Raw genomic sequence first — 20,211 nt, forward strand, 5'->3', positions numbered from 1 at the left:
GGAGAACACTGTGATCAGCCATTTACTAATTATACACTAATCTTCACAATATATTTAGTCATAACTCGAAAGAAGTACAGAATAGTTGTTACAAAATGCACTAGTTCCAGGAAAGAACAAGCGTTGTAAAGAATCGCTTGTATATCTGTATTTATACTGTGTGTGTGTGTGTGTCCTCACCAGTAGAGCAAAGTGCAAGACTATCCAGATGACTCCCAGTATTGTCACCAGTAAATCGTAGCGGTTCCGTCTGCTCTGCCAGTACCCCGCCGGGGACATAGCTATGAACTTCATCGTCACCTGGTTACCACAACAACAAAATCCATTCGCATTGTAGTCACATTGCTTTTATAATACTGTACATTTGTCACAATCCTGCCTTGAGATCCATGTGCATAGTATTCCATGCAAATTTCCCATTGACATGCACCCAGACTCTTACCTCTAACACAAAGATAATGGTGAAGACCACTGACATGGTAGCAAGTGGCATTGTTACTGGGTCATCTACATCCCACTGAAACACACACATTTCACATAAAAGCTGATGTCCAGCACAATCCAGCACCACTCTTAAATCTCCCTCTTTAAGCTCAACTTAATTGATAGTATATATAGTGATGCACGAGTTGAAATTCATAGCGTTTTTTGAGGCTAGTGTCACTTAAAATACACTGAGTGTACAAAACATTAGAAACACCTCCCTAATATTGAGATGCGCCCCCTTTTGCCCTCGGAACAGCCTCAATTCATCGGGGAATGGACTCTACAAGGTGTCGGAAGCGTTCCACAGGATGCTGGCCCATGCAGACTCCAATGCTTCCTACAGTTGTGTCAAGATGGCTGGATGTCCTTTGGGTGGTGGACCATTCTTGATACACATGGGAAACTGTTGACTGTGAAAAACCCAGCAGCGTTGCAGTTCTTGTTGCAAACCGGTGGGCCTGGCACCAAATACCATACCACGTTCAAAGGCAGTTAAATATTTTGTCTTGCCCATTCACTCTCTAAATGGCACACATATACAATCCATGTCTCAATGCTTAAAAATGTAACCTGTCTCCTCCCCTTCATCTACACTGATTGAAGTGGATTTAATAAGTGACATCAATAAGGGATCATAGCTTTCACCCGGATTCAGCTGGTCAGTCTATGTCATGGAAAGAGTAGGTGTTCTTAATGTTTTGTAAACTCAGTGTAGACGCCCCTTTTAAAATTATTGATTGAAAATTTTAGTTTACTTCTTGAATTGACTGACTTCAACTTGAATTGATTGCAACCTTGATTTTCACTGTATTACATCGGGCCGAGTAGTCCGGGCCAATTCTGTGAAATTGCGGATGGGTGTACTGTAGGTAAGAAAATAGCTGAGCAGCACATCACTAGTAGATAGAAAATGTATGTCTACATCAGACAGCCTCACCTTGACAGACAGCAGCACTGACTGGGCCAAAACCAGCACAGCGATACCCCGTTTGAAGAAGGGGTGCTGAGTGATGTCATACATCTTGGCACGGAACCCTGCATTCTCTGTTGGGGGAGAGAGGAGTGAGGATCAACACCAGACCCAAACAGCAGGGTGAATTCCAATAGCCTAAATCATTTCCTCATCACCTTTCCTTAGGAGATGATTATGATGCTTTCCAATATAGATGGAGCTCATACTATAGCTGTACAACTGAATGTTTTCTAGACCTGAACCACATTCAGTAAGCAAACGTGGAACATTGCAGATAGACATGTCATAAATAAAACTGACATGCTTCCTTATTCTATGTCAGAGAAGCATATTTACTCTACAGTATGTATTTCTAGCTCAACATTCCACAACATTGTGCCCTGCAGAACCCAAGTCCCCCTAGCCATTTCACTGATACAATTAGTGAGAGAAAACAGAAATCGGACAGATTGCCTATGTTTATGTTGGATTATAAAGTTGCTGGCACACGTGTGCATGGCCATGCTTCCTGGCTCAGTCACACATGCATGCACACAAACAGGTCAGTGTGTGTCAGATTATGTCCTCCTTACATTACCCGTTTATTCCATCCAGTATCATAAATAACATCCTACGACCGGCGACTTATCAACTTTTACAGCCAGCAATAATATTACTTGGAAACCAACAGAAATCTCAAAATTGGATTCAGGGCTGCAATGGAAAAAAAATATTTCCAATATTCTTGGAATAAGATCTACAGCTTGTCAGTACAAGTCTTATCTTAGTTAATTTAAAAATATGAGTCTCATACGCAGGGCCGGATTAAGAAATCATAGGCCCCTTTTCTGCACACCATCCTTTTTGTAAACAAATCCGTGTACCAAGATACAACTCGATGTGCTGTGAATTTTCTGTTGAAGAAAAAGCCCCTTTCTAATAAAGCCATCATAACATTTGCGATGTGGCGTAGGCTACAGTTGAGCAGAGGCGTTTTTAGGACTTCCACACATTTTTTAACAGTGAGAGCGGGCTCCTGTGGTTGGATAAAAACATATTAGAAATAATGATGTTAGATGCTATATTAAAATAAATAATAATGATGTTACTGGCCCAGTAACATGAATTTATAATGTACTTCACAAAAAAAAATACATGAATCAGTTACCCAATCAAGGAAGAGCCCCCCAGTTACCAACGTGGACCCCTACATAATCTCGTGATGATTATACTGTAAATACAAAATAATACATCTCTTATAGATGCCTGGTCCCTGCTTATATGCTTGACTTTGAAACATTGGCACCAAATAACATAGGGAACCAAATCCATCCTACAGTAAATCATTGTTAATACTTAATGTGTTACTGCTAATAGTCTTCTGAGTTAATAGGACAAGCATGTTAGCCTCACCATTGCATTAAGAGCAGCCTCATCATCTCTTTTCTACGCTGTATAAAACTAATGAAAGGTCATTCAGAACAGGTGGATGTGAGTACCTGGTAGGCAAAATGAGACCTGTATGTACTGTATACCTGAGCTAACACTAGCTCAACCCAAGCCCCAGTAAACACTAGCCCAGCCCCAATAAACACAATCTCAGCCCAAGCCCCAGTAAACACCAGCCTAGACCCAGTAAACACTCGCTCAGGCCAAGCCCCAGAAAACACTAGCCCAGCCCCAGTAAACACAAGCTCAGACCCAGTAAACACTCGCTCAGGCCCAGCCCCAATAAACACAATCTCAGCCCAAGCCCCAGTAAACACCAGCCTAGACCCAGTAAACACTCGCTCAGGCCAAGCCCCAGTAAACACTAGCCCAGCCCCAATAAACACAATCTCAGCCCAAGCCCAGGTAAACACTAGCCCAGCGGTCTAGAAGAAAAAGAAACGCACACCTATAAAGACGAGGTGCTGGCTAGCGGAGTAGAAACTTGAAAATAAAAATAAAAGAGAGCCGCACACTCTTGGAGCTCAGATGCAAAAATTTAATACCAACGTTTCGACAGCCAAGCTGTCTTCATCAGGGTATAATCACAAACACTGCGGGATGACTCGTTTATATAGTGTCAAAGGACACAGGTGTCTGTAATCATGGCCAGGAGTGGCCTAATATCATTGGTTAATAATCAAATATTAAAATGTCATACAAAGAACAGCATACAAACAAATGGATAGCATACGATCATAGATTAATTTGACTATACAAGTTTACACACAATCTCAGCCCAAGCCCCAGTAAACACCAGCCCAGACCCAGTAAACACTCGCTCAGGCCAAGCCCCAGAAAACACTAGCCCAGCCCCAGTAAACACAAGCTCAGCCCAAGCCCAGGTAAACACTAGCCCAGCCCCAGTAAACACGAGCTCAGCCCAAGCCCCAGTAAACACTAGCCCAGCCCCAGGAAACACTAGCTCAGCCCAAGCCCCAGTCAACACTAGCCCAGCCCCAGTAAACACTAGCTCAGGTTAAGCCCCAGTAAACACGAGCTCAGGCCAAGCACAGTAAACACTAGCCCAACACCAGGAAACACTAGCTCAGCCCATGCTCCAGTACACACTATCCCAGTCCCAATAAACACAAGCTCAGTCCAAGCTCCAGTAAACACGAGCTCAGCCCCAGTAAATACTAGCTCAGCCCAAGCCTCAGTAAACACTACCCCAACCCCAGTAAACACTAGCTCAGCCCAAGCCCCAGTAAACACGAGCCCAGCCCCATTAAACACGAGTTCAGCCCAAGCCCCAGTAAACACCAGCCCAGCCCCAGTAAACACTAGCTCAGCTCAAGCCCCAGTAAACACTAGCCCAGCCCCAGTAAACACAAGCTCAGCCCAAACCCAGGTAAACACTAGTCCAGCCCCAGTAAACACTAGCTCAGCCCAAGCCCCAGTAAACACTATCCCAAGCCCCAGTAAACACTAGCACAGCCCCAGTAAACACTAGCTCAGCCCAAGCCCCAGTAAACAGTAGTCCAACCCCACTAAACACTAGCTCAGGCAAAGCCCCAGTAAACACTAGCCCAGCCCCAGTAAACACTAGCTCAGCCCAAGCCCCAGTAAACAAGAGATCAGCACAAGTAAACACAAGCTCAGCCCAAGCCCAGGTAAACACTAGTCCAGCCCCAGTAAACACTAGCTCAGCCCAAGCCCCAGAAAACACTACCCCAAGCCCCAGTAAACACTAGCCCAGCCCCAGTAAATACTAGCTCAGCCCAAGCCCCAGTAAACACTAGCCCAGCCCCAGTAAACAATAGCTCAGGTTAAGCCCCTGTAAACACTAGCTCAGGCCAAGCACCAGTAAACACTAGCCCAACCCCAGTAAACACTAGCTCAGCCTAAGCCCCAGTAAACACTAGCCCAACCCCAGTAAACACTAGCTCAGCCCAAGCCCCAGTAAACACTAGTCCAGAACCAGCAAACACTAGCTCATCCCAAGCGCCAGTAAACACAAGCCCAGCCCCAGTAAACACGAGCTCAGCCCAAGCCCAGGTAAACACCAGCCCAGCCTCAGTAAACACTAGCTCAGGCCAAGCCCCAGTAAACACTAGCCCAGCACCAGTAAACAATAGATCACCCCAAGCCCCAGGAAAAACTAGCCCAGCACCAGTAAACACTAGCCCAGCCCCAGCAAACACTAGCTCAGCCCAAGCCCCAGTAAACACTAGCCCAGCACCAGTAAACACTAGCTCAGGCCAAGCCCCAGTAAACACTAGCCCAGCCCCAGTAAACACTAGCTCAGGCCAAGCCCCAATAAACACTAGCCCAGCCCCAGTAAACACTAGCACAGCCCCAGCAAACACTAGCTCAGCCCAAGCCCCAGTAAACACTAGCCCAGCACCAGTAAACACGAGCTCAGCCCAAGCCCCAATAAACACTAGCTCAGGCCAAGCCCCAGGAAACACTAGCTCAGGCCAAGCCCCAGTAAACACTAGTCCAGCACCAGTAAACACTAGTCCAGCCCCAGTAAATACTAGCTCATCCCAAGCCCCAATAAACACAATCCCAGCCCCAGTAAACACTCGCTCAGGCCAAGCCCCAGTAAACATTAGCACAGCCCCAGTAAACACTAGCTCAGGCCAAGCCCCAGTAAACAGTAGCCCAGCCCCCGTAAACACTTGCCAAGCCCCAGTAAACACTAGCTCAGGCCAAGCTCCAATAAACAGTAGCCCAGCCCCAGTAAACACGAGCTCAGCCCAAGCCCCAATAAACACTAGCTCAGGCCAAGCCCCAGGAAACACTAGCTCAGGCCAAGCCCCAGTAAACACTAGTCCAGCCCCAGTAAACACTAGCTCAGCCCAAGCCCTAGTAAACACTAGCCCAGCCCCAGTAAACACTAGTCCAGCCCCAGTAAATACTATCTCATCTCAAGCCCCAATAAACACAATCCCAGCCCCAGTAAACACTAGCTCAGGCCAAGCCCCAGTAAACATTAGCCCAGCCCCAGTAACCACGAGCTCAGCCAAGCCCCAGTAAACACGAGCTCAGCCCCAGGAAACACTAGCCCAGCCCCAGTAAAACACTAGATTAGGACAAGCCTCAGTGAACACTAGCCCCGCCCCACTAAACACTAGCTCATACCAAGCCCCAATAAACACAATCCCAGCCCCAGTAAACAATAGCCCCAGTAAACACTAGCTCAGCCCCAGTAAACACTAGATCGGGCCAAGCCACAGTAAACACTAGCCCAGCCCCAGTAAACATTAGCCCAGCACAATCCCCAGTAAACACTAGCCCAGCCCCAGTAAACATTAACTCAGGCCAAGCCCAAGTAAACACAAGCTCAGCCCCAGTAAACAATAGCCCAGCCCCAGTAAAAACTAGTTTAGCCAAGCCCCAGTAAACACGAGCCCAGCCCAATCCCCAGTAAACACTAACCCAGCCCCAGTAAACACAAGCTCAGCCAAAGTCACAGTAAACACTAGCCCAGCCCCAGTAAACACTAGCCCAGCACAATCCCCAGTAAACACTAGCCCAGCCCCAGTAAACACGAGCTCATCCCAAGCCCCGGTAAACACTATCCCAGCCCCAATAAAAACTAGCTCAGCACAAGCCCCAGTAAACACTAGCTCAGCCCAAGCCCCAGTAAACACTATCCCAGCCCCAATAAACACCAGCTCAGCTCAAGCCCCAGAAAACACCAGCTCAGCCCAAGCCCAGGTAAACACTAGCCCAGCCCCAGTAAACACTAGCTCAGCCCAAGCCCCTGTAAACACTAGCCCAGCACCAGTAAACACTAGCTCAGCCCCAGTAAAAACTAGCTCATCCCAAGCCCCAACAAACACAATCCCAGCCCCAGTAAACATGAGCTCACGCCAAGCCCCAGTAAACATTAGCACAGCCCCAGTAAACACTAGCTCAGGCCAAGCCCCAGTAAACACTAGCCCAGCCCCAGTAAACACTTGCCAAGCCCCAGTAAACATTAGCTTAGGCCAAGCTCCAATAAACAGTAGCCCAGCCCCAGTAACCAGTAGTCCAACACCAGTAAACATTAGCTCACTCCAAGCCCCAGTAAACACTAGTCCAGCCCCAGTAAACACTAGTCCAGCCCCAGTAAACACCAGCTCAGGCCAAGCCCCAGTAAACATTAGCCCAGCCCCAGTAAACACTAGCTCAGGCCAAGCCCCAGTAAATACTAGCCCAGCCCAGTAAACAGTAGCTCAGCCCCAGTAAAAACTAGCTCTGCCCAAGCACCAGTAAACACTAACCCAGCCCCAGTAAACACTAGCCAAGCCCCAGTAAACACTAGCTCAGGCCAAGCACCAAAAAACAGTAGCCCAGCCCCAGTAAACAGTAGTCCAACACCAGTAAACACTAGCTCAGGCCAAACACCAGTAAACACTAACCCAGCCCCAGTAAACACTAGCCAAGCCCCAGTAAACACTAGCTCAGCCCAAGCCCTAGTAAACACTAGCCCAGCCCCAGTAAACACGGGCCAAGCCCCAATAAACACTGGCCCAGCCCCAGTAAACACTAGCTCAGTCCAGCCAAAGTAAACACTAGCTCAACATAGCCCCAGTAAACACTATCCCAGCCCCAGTAAACACCAACTCAGCTCAAGCCCCAGTAAACACCAGCTCAGCCCAAGCCCAGGTAAACACTAGCTCAGCCCAGGTAAAACTAGCTCAGCCCAAGCACCAGTAAACACTAGCCCAACACCAGTAAACACTAGTCCAGCCCCAGTAACCAGTAGTCCAACACCAGTAAACATTATCTCACCCCAAGCCCCAGTAAACACTAGTCCAGCCCCAGTAAACACTAGTCCAGCCCCAGTAAATACTAGTTCATCCCAAGCCCCAATAAACACAATCCCAGCCCCAGTAAATACGAGCTCAGCCCCAGTAAACACTAGCTCAGGCCAAGCCCCAGTAAACATTAGCCCAGCCCCAGTAAACACTAGCTCAGGCCAAGCCCCAGTAAATACTAGCCCAGCCCCAGTAAACACCAGCTCAGCTCAAGCCCCAGTAAACACCAGCTCAGCCCAAGCCCAGGTAAACACTAGCTCAGCCCAGGTAAAACTAGCTCAGCCCAAGCACCAGTAAACACTTGCCCAACACCAGTAAACACTAGCCCAGCCCCAGTAAATACTAGCTCATCCCAAGCCCCAATAAACACAATCCCAGCCCCAGTAAACACTAGCTCAGGCCAAGCCCCATTAAACACTAGCTCAGGCCAAGCCCCAATAAACAGTAGCCCAGCCCCAGTAAACACTAGTCCAGCCCCAGTAAACACTAGCTCAGGCCAAGCCCCAGTAAACACTAGCCCAGCCCCAGTAAACACTAGCTCAAGCCAAGCCCCAGTAAACACTAGCCCAGCCCCAGTAAACACTAGCTCAGGCCAAGCCCCAGTAAACACTAGCCCAGCCCCAGTAAACACTAGCCCAAGCCAAGCCCCAGTAAACACTAGCTCAGCCCCAGTAAAACACTAGCCCAGCCCCAGTAAAACACTAGCTTAGGGCAAGCCTCAGTAAACACTAGCCCCGCCCCACTAAACACTAGCTCATACCAATTCCCAATAAACACAAGCCCCAGTAAACACTAGCTCAGCCCCAGTAAACACTAGATCTTGTCAATCCCCAGTAAACACTTGCCCAGTCCCAGTAAACATTAGCTCAGACCAAGCCAAAAGTAAACACGAGCTCAGCCCCAGTAAGCAATAGCCCAGCCCAAGTAAACAGTAGTCCAACACCAGTAAACACTAGCTCACCCCAAGCCCTAGTAAACACTAGCCCAAGCACCAGTAAACACTAGCCCAACACCAGTAAACACTAGCTCACCCCAAGCCCCAGTACACACTTGCCCAGCCCCAGTAAACACTAGCTCAGCCAAGCCCCAGTAAACATTAGCCCAGCCCCAGTAAACACTAGCTCAGCCCCAGTAAACACTAGCCCAGCCCCAGTAAACACTAGCCAAGCCCAAGCCCCAGTAAACACGAGCCCAGCCCCAGTAAACACCAGCCAAGCCCCAGTAAACACTAGCTCAGCCCAAGCCCCAGTAAACACTAGCCCAGCCCCAGTAAAACACTATCCCAGCCCCAGTAAACACTAGCCCAGACCCAGTAAACACTAGCCCCATCCCAGTAAACACCAGCCCAGCACCAGACCCAGTAAACACTAGCCTAGCCTCAGTAAACACTTGCCAAGCCCAAGTAAACACGAGCCAAGTCCCAGTAAACACTATCCCAGCCCCAGTAAACAATAGCCCAGACCCAGTAGCCCAGCCCCATACCCAGGAAATACTAGCCCCATCCCAGTAAACACCAGCCCAGCACCAGACCTGGTAAACACTAGCCTAGCCCCAATAAACACTAGCCCAGCCACAGCCCCAGTAAACACTTTCCAAGCCCAAGTAAACACTATCCAAGCCCCAGTAAACACTATCCCAGTACCAGTAAACATTAGCTCAGGCCAAGCCCAAGTAAACACTAGCTCAGCCCCAGTAAACAATAGCCCAGCCCCAGTAAACACTAGCCCAGCCCAATCCCCAGTAAACACTAACCCAGCCCCAGTAAACACTAGCTCAGCCAAAGTCCCAGTAAACACTCGCCCAGCCCCAGTAAACACAAGCCCAGCACAATCCCCAGTAAACACTAGCCCAGCCCCAGTAAACACTAGCTCAGACCAAGCCCCAGTAAACACTCACCCAGCCCAATCCCCAGTAAACACTAACCCAGCCCCAGTAAACACTAGCTCAGCCAAAGTCCCAGTAAACACTAGCCCAACCCCAGTAAACACTAGCTCAGCCCAAGCCCCAGTAAACACTAGCCCAGCCCCAGTAAACACTAGCTCAGGCCAAGCCCCAATAAACACTAGCCAAGCCCCAGTAAACACCAGTTCAGCCCAATCCCCAATAAACACAATCCCAGCACCAGTAAACACCAGCTCAGCCCAGCCAAAGTAAACACTAGCTCAGCATAGCCCCAGTAAACACTAGCCCAAGCCCCAGTAAACACTAGCTCAGCCCAAGCCCCAGAAAACACTAGCTCAGGCCAAGCCCCAGTAAACACTAGCCCAGCCCCAGTAAACACTAGTCCAGCCCCAGTAAACACTCGCTCAGCCCCAGTAAAAACTAGCTCAGCCCAAGCACCAGTAAACACTAGCCCAACACCAGTAAACACTAGCTCACCCCAAGCCCCAGTACACACTTGCCCAGCCCCAGTAAACACTTGCTCAGGCCAAGCCCTAGTAAACATTAGCCCAGTCCCAGTAAACACTAGCTCAGGCCAAGCCCCAGTAAACACTAGCTCAGCCCCAGTAAACACTAGCCAATCCCAAGCCCCAGTAAACACGAGCCCAGCCCCAGTAGACACTAGCCCAGCCCCAGTAAACACTAGCTCAGCCCAAGCCCCAGTAAACACTAGCTTAGCCCAAGCCCCAGTAAACACTCGCCCAGCCCCAGTAAACACTAGCTCAGCCCAAGCCCCAGTAAACACTAGCCCAGCCCCAGTAAACACTAGCTCAGCCAAAGCCCCAGTAAACGCTAGCTCAGCCCCAGTAAACAGTAGCCCAGCCCCAGACCCAGTAAACACTAGCCCCATCCCAGTAAACACCAGCCTAGCACCAGACCCAGTAAACACTAGCCCAGCCCCAGTAAACACTAGCCCAGCCCCAGCCCCAGTAAACACTATCCCAGCCCCAGTAAACACTAGCCAAGCCCCAGTAAACACTAGCCAAGCACCAGTAAACTCTAGCCCAGCCCCAGTAAACACTAGCTCAGCCCTTATTCTGCAGCCTCAGCCAATGTTAGCCCATCCCCAGTCCAGTATAACCCAACATCTCAATCAACCAATAGATTTTAACAGCAAGATTGATCAGCTGTCTCTCTATCGCAATGCTAAGTGTGCAGAATGCAGACACTTCTGAATAGAGAGGAGGAACCGGAAACGATTTGGCCAAGCGAGCCTCCCTTAGCTCCCTAACACTGGGTTGAGCTGCACATTGAGCAAGTGTGTGTGAGTAAGTGAGTCAGGCCAGAGCCTAAGGTTTTTGGATGTGGATCAGAGTGGAGATTACCATAGTTCTACCCAGCAGAGCCGCTGACTAAGACTGAACCATTGATTTTCTCTTTGCTCTGTACTAACTAGCTATGTGGTGCCTATTCCCTCCCCTGATTCCCATGCACTTCTCCTTTCATTCCCCTGTTCTTGTTCTCACTCTTCACACAAGCTGTGTAGATCAGTCTGTGTATTACGATGCTGAGGATGGTACAATCTAACTGGGTGAAGGATTTGTTTGTCAATAGGAAGTGACCTCAGCAAAGAGTTGCTCAATTAGATCAGTAGAAGCGATCCATCATTAATATAACTTATACTCTTGTTGAAAACAGTTCATTCTCTGTGTGTGGGCGTGTGTGTGTGTGTATTTGTCTGTGAGGACTCTATTAGTCTTTGCGTAATGAAATAGTGTATAAGCTCTACTCTATCACAGGGGGTGAGTTGGTGGATGAGTTCTGAGCATTTTAATGTCACTAGAGAGTCAGTGATTTAAAACTCTGTCGCTGATCAGAGGAGACAGAGAGCGTATTAGGACACAGTAGACAGAGATATGAGAAGAGAAAATAGAAGAGAAGAGAGAGAGCGAAACAGACATTTTATTTATTCTCTCTCTCTCTCACACACACACACACACACACACACACACACACACACACACACACACACACACACACACACACACACACACACACACACACACACCTGGGCGTGGGGGGAGGTGGAGAGGCTGGGCAATCTTCAGTCGACTCTTCAGGTCCTCCCACCTCCTCTGGTCCACTGTCAGCAGAGCAGTACCCTGGGGAGGAAAAATACACACACAGACCCAGGTCTTATGACGGCGTTATAAAGGCTTTATGAATACATTTGAGAGGAATACCAATCATTATTGTCAGGAAGGTGTGCAAGGCAGGTCACCCGTGATGCAAGTCAGCATTCGAGGTGTACAGTCTCCAGCTACGCCACGCCAGTACATGATTGTGTTCAACTTTGTTGAAACTGGGAAAAACGCACAGAGCACAGAATTGTGCTCTCTTGGATCTCTTACCTTGTTCTCATTGAAGTTAGCGATGACCACTCCGACAAACAGAGTGAGTCCAATCATACAGCCCAGAAAGACAAACACGTGGATGTAGATACCATGTATCTGCAGGGAGAGACAAAGGTGTGTCATTACTTCTTACAATGTATGTAGGATCCAGTATTATCATCAAGCAGAGAGGGGAAGAGAGAGAGAGAGTAAGAGGAGAAGAGAGAGAGAGAGAGAGAAGAGAGGAGAGAGAAGAAAGTGAGGAGAGAGATACAGACAGACAGAGAGAGAGAGAGAGAGAGAGAGAGAGAGAGAGAGAGAGAGAGAGACAAAGTCAGAGATACAGAGAGAGAGTGAGAGAGGCCGAGACAGAGGCAAAGAGACAGTAAAGGTGTGTACCGGTCCGACGCGGTGAATGATGACATCACGGACCTCCACCCAGCCTTTGAGTGACAGGACCTCAAACAAAGCCAGCATGGCATTACCCACATTGTCAAAATTAAAGTTGCGAGGGTTGGCCCTGAAAAAAAAGTATTATAATTCAAAACATACTTTATGTAGTGAGTAGAACTATAGTAATGACACCATCATTACTCATGGTCCTGGAGGGCTACAGTGTGTGCAAGGTTTAGTGCCAGCCCAGCACTATATATGTCTCAGCCAATCCTAATCACTCACCACACTCTTGGCACCCAGAAGCCAGGCTTCTTCTCTCCTGGTCTTAGTTTGAGATTGAGGTTTTTAGACACACTCACGTTGATCCGGAAGATTCCATGGCAGTCCTCCTACAAACAACCAGAGAGCAAAGACATGTCACTACACCATCCAAATTGAATGGCTAAAATGGACATACAGTAGATGGTACGAGATGTCATAATGACAATGTTCTGATTTAAATCAGATTTTCTGGTTTCATCAATATCAAATAACTACGTTGCAACATTTTTTTTTGAGGAATCCGTCATTTAAAATAGTACGCCCAATATGGCCATTGCTTTTAATGGAAATATCTGCTCTTCTATGTTTTGAAAATCAATTTTATAAAGAGCTTGGTCGTACCCGAAGGAATACGTGGGGGTCATTGCACTTGGCTAGTTTTCCAGCAAAGAGCTGGACGCCGAAGCTTGCAAACACCAGCATTAGTGTCAGGAGCAGGATGGAGACCTATAACACACACACAGACACATTCAAGTAAAAGGGAAGAAATGGAAACCTGTGAGTGTGTGTGCGTGTTTTCGTGTGTGTGTTTGTGTGTGTTAGATCAATAGAGGGTTATAGACAGCCAGGGCTTTCCCACGCAGTCAAATAGACTCTGGGCTGCTGGGCAGATCTGTAGGGTGTGAGAGAACACAGAGGGCAGGGGAAACCTCACACTCAGCATCATACAGTAATCTACTGTACAAAGTTAGGTCAAACTTTGTCAAAATAATCACTTCCTGTCTGTGTGTCTCATATGGAGCATTTCCACAATCAGGCTTAGCTCCAGAGTTTGGTCCAAAATGTATCCACTGTGTATACATGTAAAGTGTATGCGAGTGTTTTTACTTAGTGTGGTTCCACTGTCCACAATGGGCCTGATCCAGAGTTGAGATGAGCACAGACCACTCAGACTATAGCATAAGTCATTAATTGATGTCAATGGAAACTTGAGTTAAGCAGGTGGAGGTCAAGTAAGAATGTGGCTCAATGCGCATGTAATTGTGCATTCATGTGCATGTCTGTCTGTCTGAGTATGTGTATGCTTACAAGCCTGTGTATGTGTCTCTTAGTGTGTGCATCTACAAGTGCAAGATTTCACACTGTGTGTGCGTGCTTGTGTGGCCACCACTAACCAGGAAAATCTCCTTGAAACCCTTGATGACCTCCCGCACCACCTTCCTCATCTGGGGCACCAGTTTAAAGATGCGAAGGGGGCGAAGACACCTCAGCATCATCAGCAGCTGAGCCCCAGACTCCGGAGGCACGTTAGCAGGCAGCCAACACAGGAAGATCAGACTACACTGGAAGAGAGAAAGAAAGGAAGGGAGAGAGGGAGGGAGAGGAAAAGGAAGATGATGGAGAAAATGAAAAAGGGTGAGGGAGAGAGAGGAAGAAGGAGGAAGAGGGAAGGAGATGGTGGGGAGGGAGGGAGGTCATTAGAAACGCAGGTCCTGACCTGACCTTTCTAATCAAACAGTAAAATAACAAAGCCCATCGGACACACTGCGTTGCCCTTTGCATGCTATACAAAGCTAAGAACACACTCATATAACACCACTAATTTTAACAACACCATCCCACAGGCCCTATGGCAGTAACATTGTCAATGGACACCTATAGAACAAAACTAATTTAGGTAGGAGGAGGCAACAGAGCTAGGCAGGCAGGGAGGTGAGCCTCCCCCCCACCCCATAAGTAATGGTAAGGTAAACACTGGACCACTGTCTGTGTGGAGTGTGCCTGTCAGAGCTATTACAATTCAATTCTCTCCCGTCTCTCATCCAATTATATCATCTATATGCAAATTATATTCCCAAACAAGAAAGGGAAGAGTTGTTTTGAAAGACTGCCTAAAAAAACTAACAGCTCACAAAAAAACAAGAAAAAAAATTATGATCGACGCATCCCGACGAAATTAAGTTGATCATCAGTCATTAAAAAGCTATCTTCAAACGTTGCACTGCGTCATCTTCCCGAACTCATTAGCAATAGCCTTAATCAAACAGAGTCTTCTTATTCTCACATGAAGAATGTATCTTTTCATTATTCTAACAAAAGGCATATTATGTCCACTCCAAAGTCACATGGAATACCCTTTATGGGAGACAGAGAGCGAGAAAAGGGGTCTAGAAACATCAAGGTGTATTCTAGAGGAATATACTTTACTTGGAAAGCCAGTCAGAGACCTTCCTTTCTTTAGGTAAATATCAAAAACATTCTGTAAGAATCTCCCGTTGCAACATTTCCCCTAAGCTGGCAAAACTGGTTGCAATTACATATTGTGATACCTGGTGCGTTGTGAGCTTTCTGGCGCAAAATGGCTGCCGTGGCATCACCCATATATTGGTGGTGGTTGAGGTGAGTTTTCCACATACAATGTCAAGTTCTTTGATTATCAATAAAAAAAGTTCTATATGAATCCAAATCCATGAACTTACGAGGTAGATGAAGATGTCCATGACTCCTCCAAAGTCTCTGATGACGGCTGTAGGAGTAAAGAACAGGCCGTCCGCCATGATCTTCAGGTTCAGCTCGATACTCATGAAGATGACAAAGACATACTCTCCTATCTGAAACACACCAGACATAAAGCTCCAATAAATATTTTATTTATTTATTCATTCAAACTTTATGTATTCAGGTTGAAGCCTTGTCCTCATCATCTCTACACTATAGAATCCCAATCAGGGAAGCCTTCGAATGACCCTTTTTGGTTGCAGGTACATGGAACCCAAAAGGGTTCTCCTATGGGCCCAGCCAGAGAACCCTTTTAGTGTGTAGACCCTCATCTCTGGGGCCGGGTTAAAGCTAGCAGCACAAAAAAGCTGCACAGTACGTAACTCTGTACAATAAGTTGTATCTACTGTTTACTGAACAATAATATATAAAAAAAATATTTAAAAAAAATGAACCACGGGAAAAGAGTCCTCCATTCGCTACTCAAGTGCATTGATGACATGTATTTCTTTCCGCTGACTCTGTTTAGAGACAGGGGCATGATAATGGTCCATTCTAAATCAAAGCAAATTTCACACATATATTATTTAGTACAGTACCAGTCAAAAGTTTGGACACACCTATTCATTCAAGGGATATTCTTTATTTTTTACTATTTTCTTCATTGTAGAATAATAGTGAAGACAACAAAACTATGTAACAAAAAAACCCATACAGAATCATATATTAACCAATTTTTTTTTAAACAAATCTAAATCTATTTTATATTATTCATAGTAGCAACCCTTTTCCTTGATAGCATGCCCAGTTACACTTGCCTAGTTAAATAAAGGTTAAATAAACATTTGCACACTCTTGGCATTCTCTCAACCAGCTTCAACTGGAATACTTTTCCAACAGTCTTGAAGGAGTTCCCACATATTCTGAGCACTTGTTGGCTGCATTTCCTTCACTCTGCAGTCTGACTCATCCCAAACCATCTCAATTGGCTTGAGGCCGGTTGATCATGGAGGCCAGGTCACCTGATGCAGCACTCCATCACTCTCCTTCTTGATCAAATAGCCCTTACACAGCCTGGAGGTTGTGTAAGACACTGTTGTTGGAACCAAAAATCAAAAATTTCCACCGGTCTAATATCCATTGCTCGTGTTTCTTGGCCCAAGCAAGTCTAATCTTCTTATTGGTGTCCTTTAGTAGTGGTTTCTTTGCAGCAATTAGACCATGAAGGCCCGATTCCCACAGTCTCCTCTGAACCGTTCATGTTGAGATGCGTCTGTTACTTGAACTCTTTGAAGCATTTATTTGGGCTGCAATCTGAGGTGCAGTTAACTCTAATGAACTTATCCTCTGCAGCAGAGGTAACTCTGGGTCTTCCATTCCTGTGGGGGTTGTCACGTGTGCTCCCTCTCTGGCCTTTAGGTCACCAGGCTGCTCGTTATGGCGCACACCTGTCACCATCGTTACGTGCATTATGACACTCACCCGGACTCCATCATCTCCCTGATTACCTGCCCTATTTATGTCACTCCCTTTGGTTCCTTCCCTAGGCGTCATTGTTTCTGTTTCAGATTCATGTCTGTGTGTTGTTCGTGTGTCTGGTTTTGTATTATGTTTTCATTTATTTATTGAATGATTCACTCCCTGAACTTGCTTCCCGACTCTCAGCGCACACTCAGCGTTACAGCGGTCCTCATGAGAGCCAGTTTCATCGGAGCGCTTGATGGTTTTTGCGACTGCACTTGAAGAAACTTTAAAAGTTCTTGAAATATTCCGTATTGACTGACCTTTATATCTTAAAGTAATGATGGACTGTCGTTTCTCTTTGCTTATTTGAGCTGTTCTTGCCATAATATGGACTTGGCCTTTTTCAAAATAGGGCTATCTTCTGTATACCACCCCTACCTTGTCACAACACAAGGCACACCTTTTCATTGACTACTTTCATTGACTAGTGGTCACGACAACGCAGACAAAAATTCCAAATTATATCCATAATATCGACAGAAACATGGCAAACTTTTTTTATAATCAATCCTCAAGGTGTTTTTTAAATATCTATTCGATAATATATCAACCAGGACAGTTGGCTTTTCACTAGGACCGGGAGGAAAAATGGCTACCTCTCTGTTTAGCGCAAAAATCACACAGAGCCAACAACTGACCACTTACGCAATGGGACGTTTACGCTCATTCTTCAAAATAAAGGCCTGAAACTACGTCTAAAGGCTGTAGACACCTTAGGGAAGCCACAGAAAAAGGAATCTGGTTGATATCCCTTTCAATGGGCAATAGGGTTGCATAGAAAGACAGGGGTTTCAAAATAAGAGTCACTTCCTGATTGGACTTTTCTCAGGATTTCACCTGCAATATCAGTTCTGTTATACTCACAGACAATATTTTTACAGATTTGGAAATTGTGTTTTCTATCCTAAGCTGTCAATTATATGCACATTCTAGCATCTGGTCCTGGGGAATAGGCAGTTTTCTTTGGGAACATTATTTTTCCAAAAATAAAAACAGTGCCCCCTAGCTTCCCACCGTACGTACCTAGGACGTCATTGAAAATAAGAATGTGTTCTTAAATGACTTGCCTAGTTAAATAAAGGTGTAAAAAAAACTGAAAGAAAAAATTAATTGGCCAAATCGGCATCCAAAAATACTGATTTCCGATTGTTATGAAAACTTGAAATCAGCCCTAATTAAATCGGCCATTCCGATTAGTCGGTCGACCTCTACTCTGGACAACATAAAAACAGCCTAACCAGCTCTGCTGGTCAGAGTGAGCCGTTCTCTCATCTGTCTGGAAGTAGCTACAAAGCCAGTTAATGTTAGCCAGTTAGCTTGGTAGCTTGACTGTTGTTGTTATATCGGAACACTCGGTTCAAGCCTACTCCTCGGCCAGAGCTGCCAGTGTGCTCTCTGAACGCTCCGAGAGCGAAATGCTCTGAATTTACGAACTGACAATCTGACAACGCTCTGAGTTTACGAATGCCCAGAGCGCACTCTGGCACCCCAGATTGAATTTACGAATACACCTGTAGTATAAACCAGTCTTTAGTCTTGAACTCTTTGGCTGTTAAGTAAATGGCCTCACCTGTGAATCCTTAAAGAAATGGGCGGAGCTTAAGAGGGTGTGAACGAAGCTGAATGGGTGTAGACAAAGAAGAGCTCTCCAGTAGGTTTACTAAAACATTCAAGGGCCGTTTTCTCAAAAGTGAGGTTACAAGTTTATCAACTTTCAAAGCAGAATTACTTTCTCATTGTTCCTCAACTGTAGTGTATGATATACCATTTCAAAGCGTTGAGTCTCTACTTTTATCTAATGTAAAAAACACAATTTCAAGTTTTGCTACATAAGACAGAATCTGTTATGAACTTGAGTGAAGACCCAAAAGCGGTTTTAACAGAAAACAGAGTTCTTTAATGAAAATACAGGAATGGCATAAATCCTCTTCCAACGTTGTCAGCGGAACAAAAAGAACGTTAGTATAGTGCAGGATGCTCCTGCCAGGCAGACTCCGACAGGACAGGACAAGGTGGAAGCAAACGAGACGACAGCTTGCTTCTGGCATCAAAAAACACAAACAAGAATCAGACACTGAAAGTAGCAGGAACAGAGAGAGAAATAGAGACCTAATCAGAGGGGGAAGAGAGAACAGGTGGGGAAGAGTGAAAGAGCTAGTTAGGGCAGATGTAGAACAGCTGAGGAATGAGAGACAGAGAAGGTAACCTAAAAAGACCAGCAGAGAGAGAGAGTGAAGAGAAAGGACAGGAACAGACATAACAAGACATGACAGTACCCCCCCACTCACCGAGCGCCTCCTGGCGCACTCGAGGAGGAAACCTGGCGGCAACGGAGGAAATCATCGATCAGCGAACGGTCCAGCACGTCCCGAGAGGGAACCCAACTCCTCTCCTCAGGACCGTACCCCTCCCAATCCACTAGGTACTGATGACCACGGCCCCGAGGGCGCATGTCCAAAATCTTACGAACCCTGTAGATGGGTGCGCCTCGACAAGGATGGGGGGGGAGGGACGAGCGGGGGCGCGAAGAACGGGCTTAACACAGGAGACATGGAAGACCGGGTGAACGCGACGAAGATAGCGCGGGAGAAGAAGTCGCACTGCGACAGGATTAATGACCTGGGAAATACGGAACGGACCAATGAACCGCGGGGCCAACTTGCGAGAAGCTGTCTTAAGGGGAAGGTTCTGAGTGGAGAGCCATACTCTCTGACCGCAACAATATCTAGGACTCTTGGTCCTACGCTTATTAGCGGCCCTCACAGTCTGCGCCCTATTACGGCAAAGTGCCGACCTGACCCCCTTCCAGGTGCGCTCGCAACGCTGGACAAAAGCCTGAGCGGAGGGGACGCAGGACTCGGCGAGCTGAGATGAGAACAGCGGAGGCTGGTACCCGAGGCTACACTGAAAAGGGGATAGACCGGTAGCAGACGAGGGAAGCGAGTTGTGGGCGTACTCTGCCCAGGGGAGCTGTTCTGACCAAGACGCAGGGTTACGAAAAGAAAGACTGCGTAAAATGCGACCAACAGTCTGATTGGCCCGTTCGGCTTGACCGTTAGACTGGGGATGAAAGCCGGACGAGAGACTGACGGAAGCCCCAATCAAACGGCAAAACTCCTCCAAAATTGAGACGTGAACTGCGGGCCTCTGTCGGAAACGACGTCAGACGGAAGGCCATGAATTCGGAAAACATTCTCGATAATGATCTGAGCCGTCTCCTTAGCAGAAGGGAGCTTATCGAGAGGAATGAAATGAGCCGCCTTAGAGAATCTATCGACAACCGTAAGAATAACTGTCTTCCCCGCTGATGAAGGCAGTCCGGTGATAAAATCTAAAGCGATGTGAGACCACGGTCGAGAGGGAATGGGAAGCGGTCTGAGACGGCCGGCAGGAGGAGAGTTCCCAGATTTAGTCTGCGCGCAGACCGAACAAGCGGCGACAAATCGACGCGCGTCACGTTCCCGAGTGGGCCACCAGAAACGCTGGCGAATGGAAGCGAGCGTACCCCGAACGCCGGGGTGGCCGGCTAACTTGGCAGAGTGGGCCCACTGAAGAACGGCCGGACGAGAAGGAACGGGAA

General features: G+C 47.1%; 1 protein-coding gene across 1 annotated transcript in view; it reads right to left on the reverse strand.

Moving 5' to 3' along the window:
• Positions 1 to 20,211, reverse strand: part of nalcn (sodium leak channel, non-selective) — a 271,182-nt gene that overhangs the window by 23,833 nt on the left and 227,138 nt on the right. The window contains exons 27-36 of the mRNA XM_064975662.1: positions 15,089 to 15,220; positions 13,784 to 13,951; positions 13,011 to 13,115; positions 12,630 to 12,736; positions 12,351 to 12,471; positions 11,970 to 12,068; positions 11,627 to 11,720; positions 1,424 to 1,530; positions 443 to 517; positions 181 to 300 (exon numbers count right to left, since the gene is read on the reverse strand). Coding sequence (XP_064831734.1) covers positions 181 to 300; positions 443 to 517; positions 1,424 to 1,530; positions 11,627 to 11,720; positions 11,970 to 12,068; positions 12,351 to 12,471; positions 12,630 to 12,736; positions 13,011 to 13,115; positions 13,784 to 13,951; positions 15,089 to 15,220 — 1,128 coding nt within the window. The remainder of the gene's footprint in view (positions 1 to 180; positions 301 to 442; positions 518 to 1,423; positions 1,531 to 11,626; positions 11,721 to 11,969; positions 12,069 to 12,350; positions 12,472 to 12,629; positions 12,737 to 13,010; positions 13,116 to 13,783; positions 13,952 to 15,088; positions 15,221 to 20,211) is intronic.

Source organism: Oncorhynchus masou, chromosome 10 (assembly GCF_036934945.1).
Source record: "Oncorhynchus masou masou isolate Uvic2021 chromosome 10, UVic_Omas_1.1, whole genome shotgun sequence".
NCBI classification, from domain to species: domain Eukaryota; kingdom Metazoa; phylum Chordata; class Actinopteri; order Salmoniformes; family Salmonidae; genus Oncorhynchus; species Oncorhynchus masou.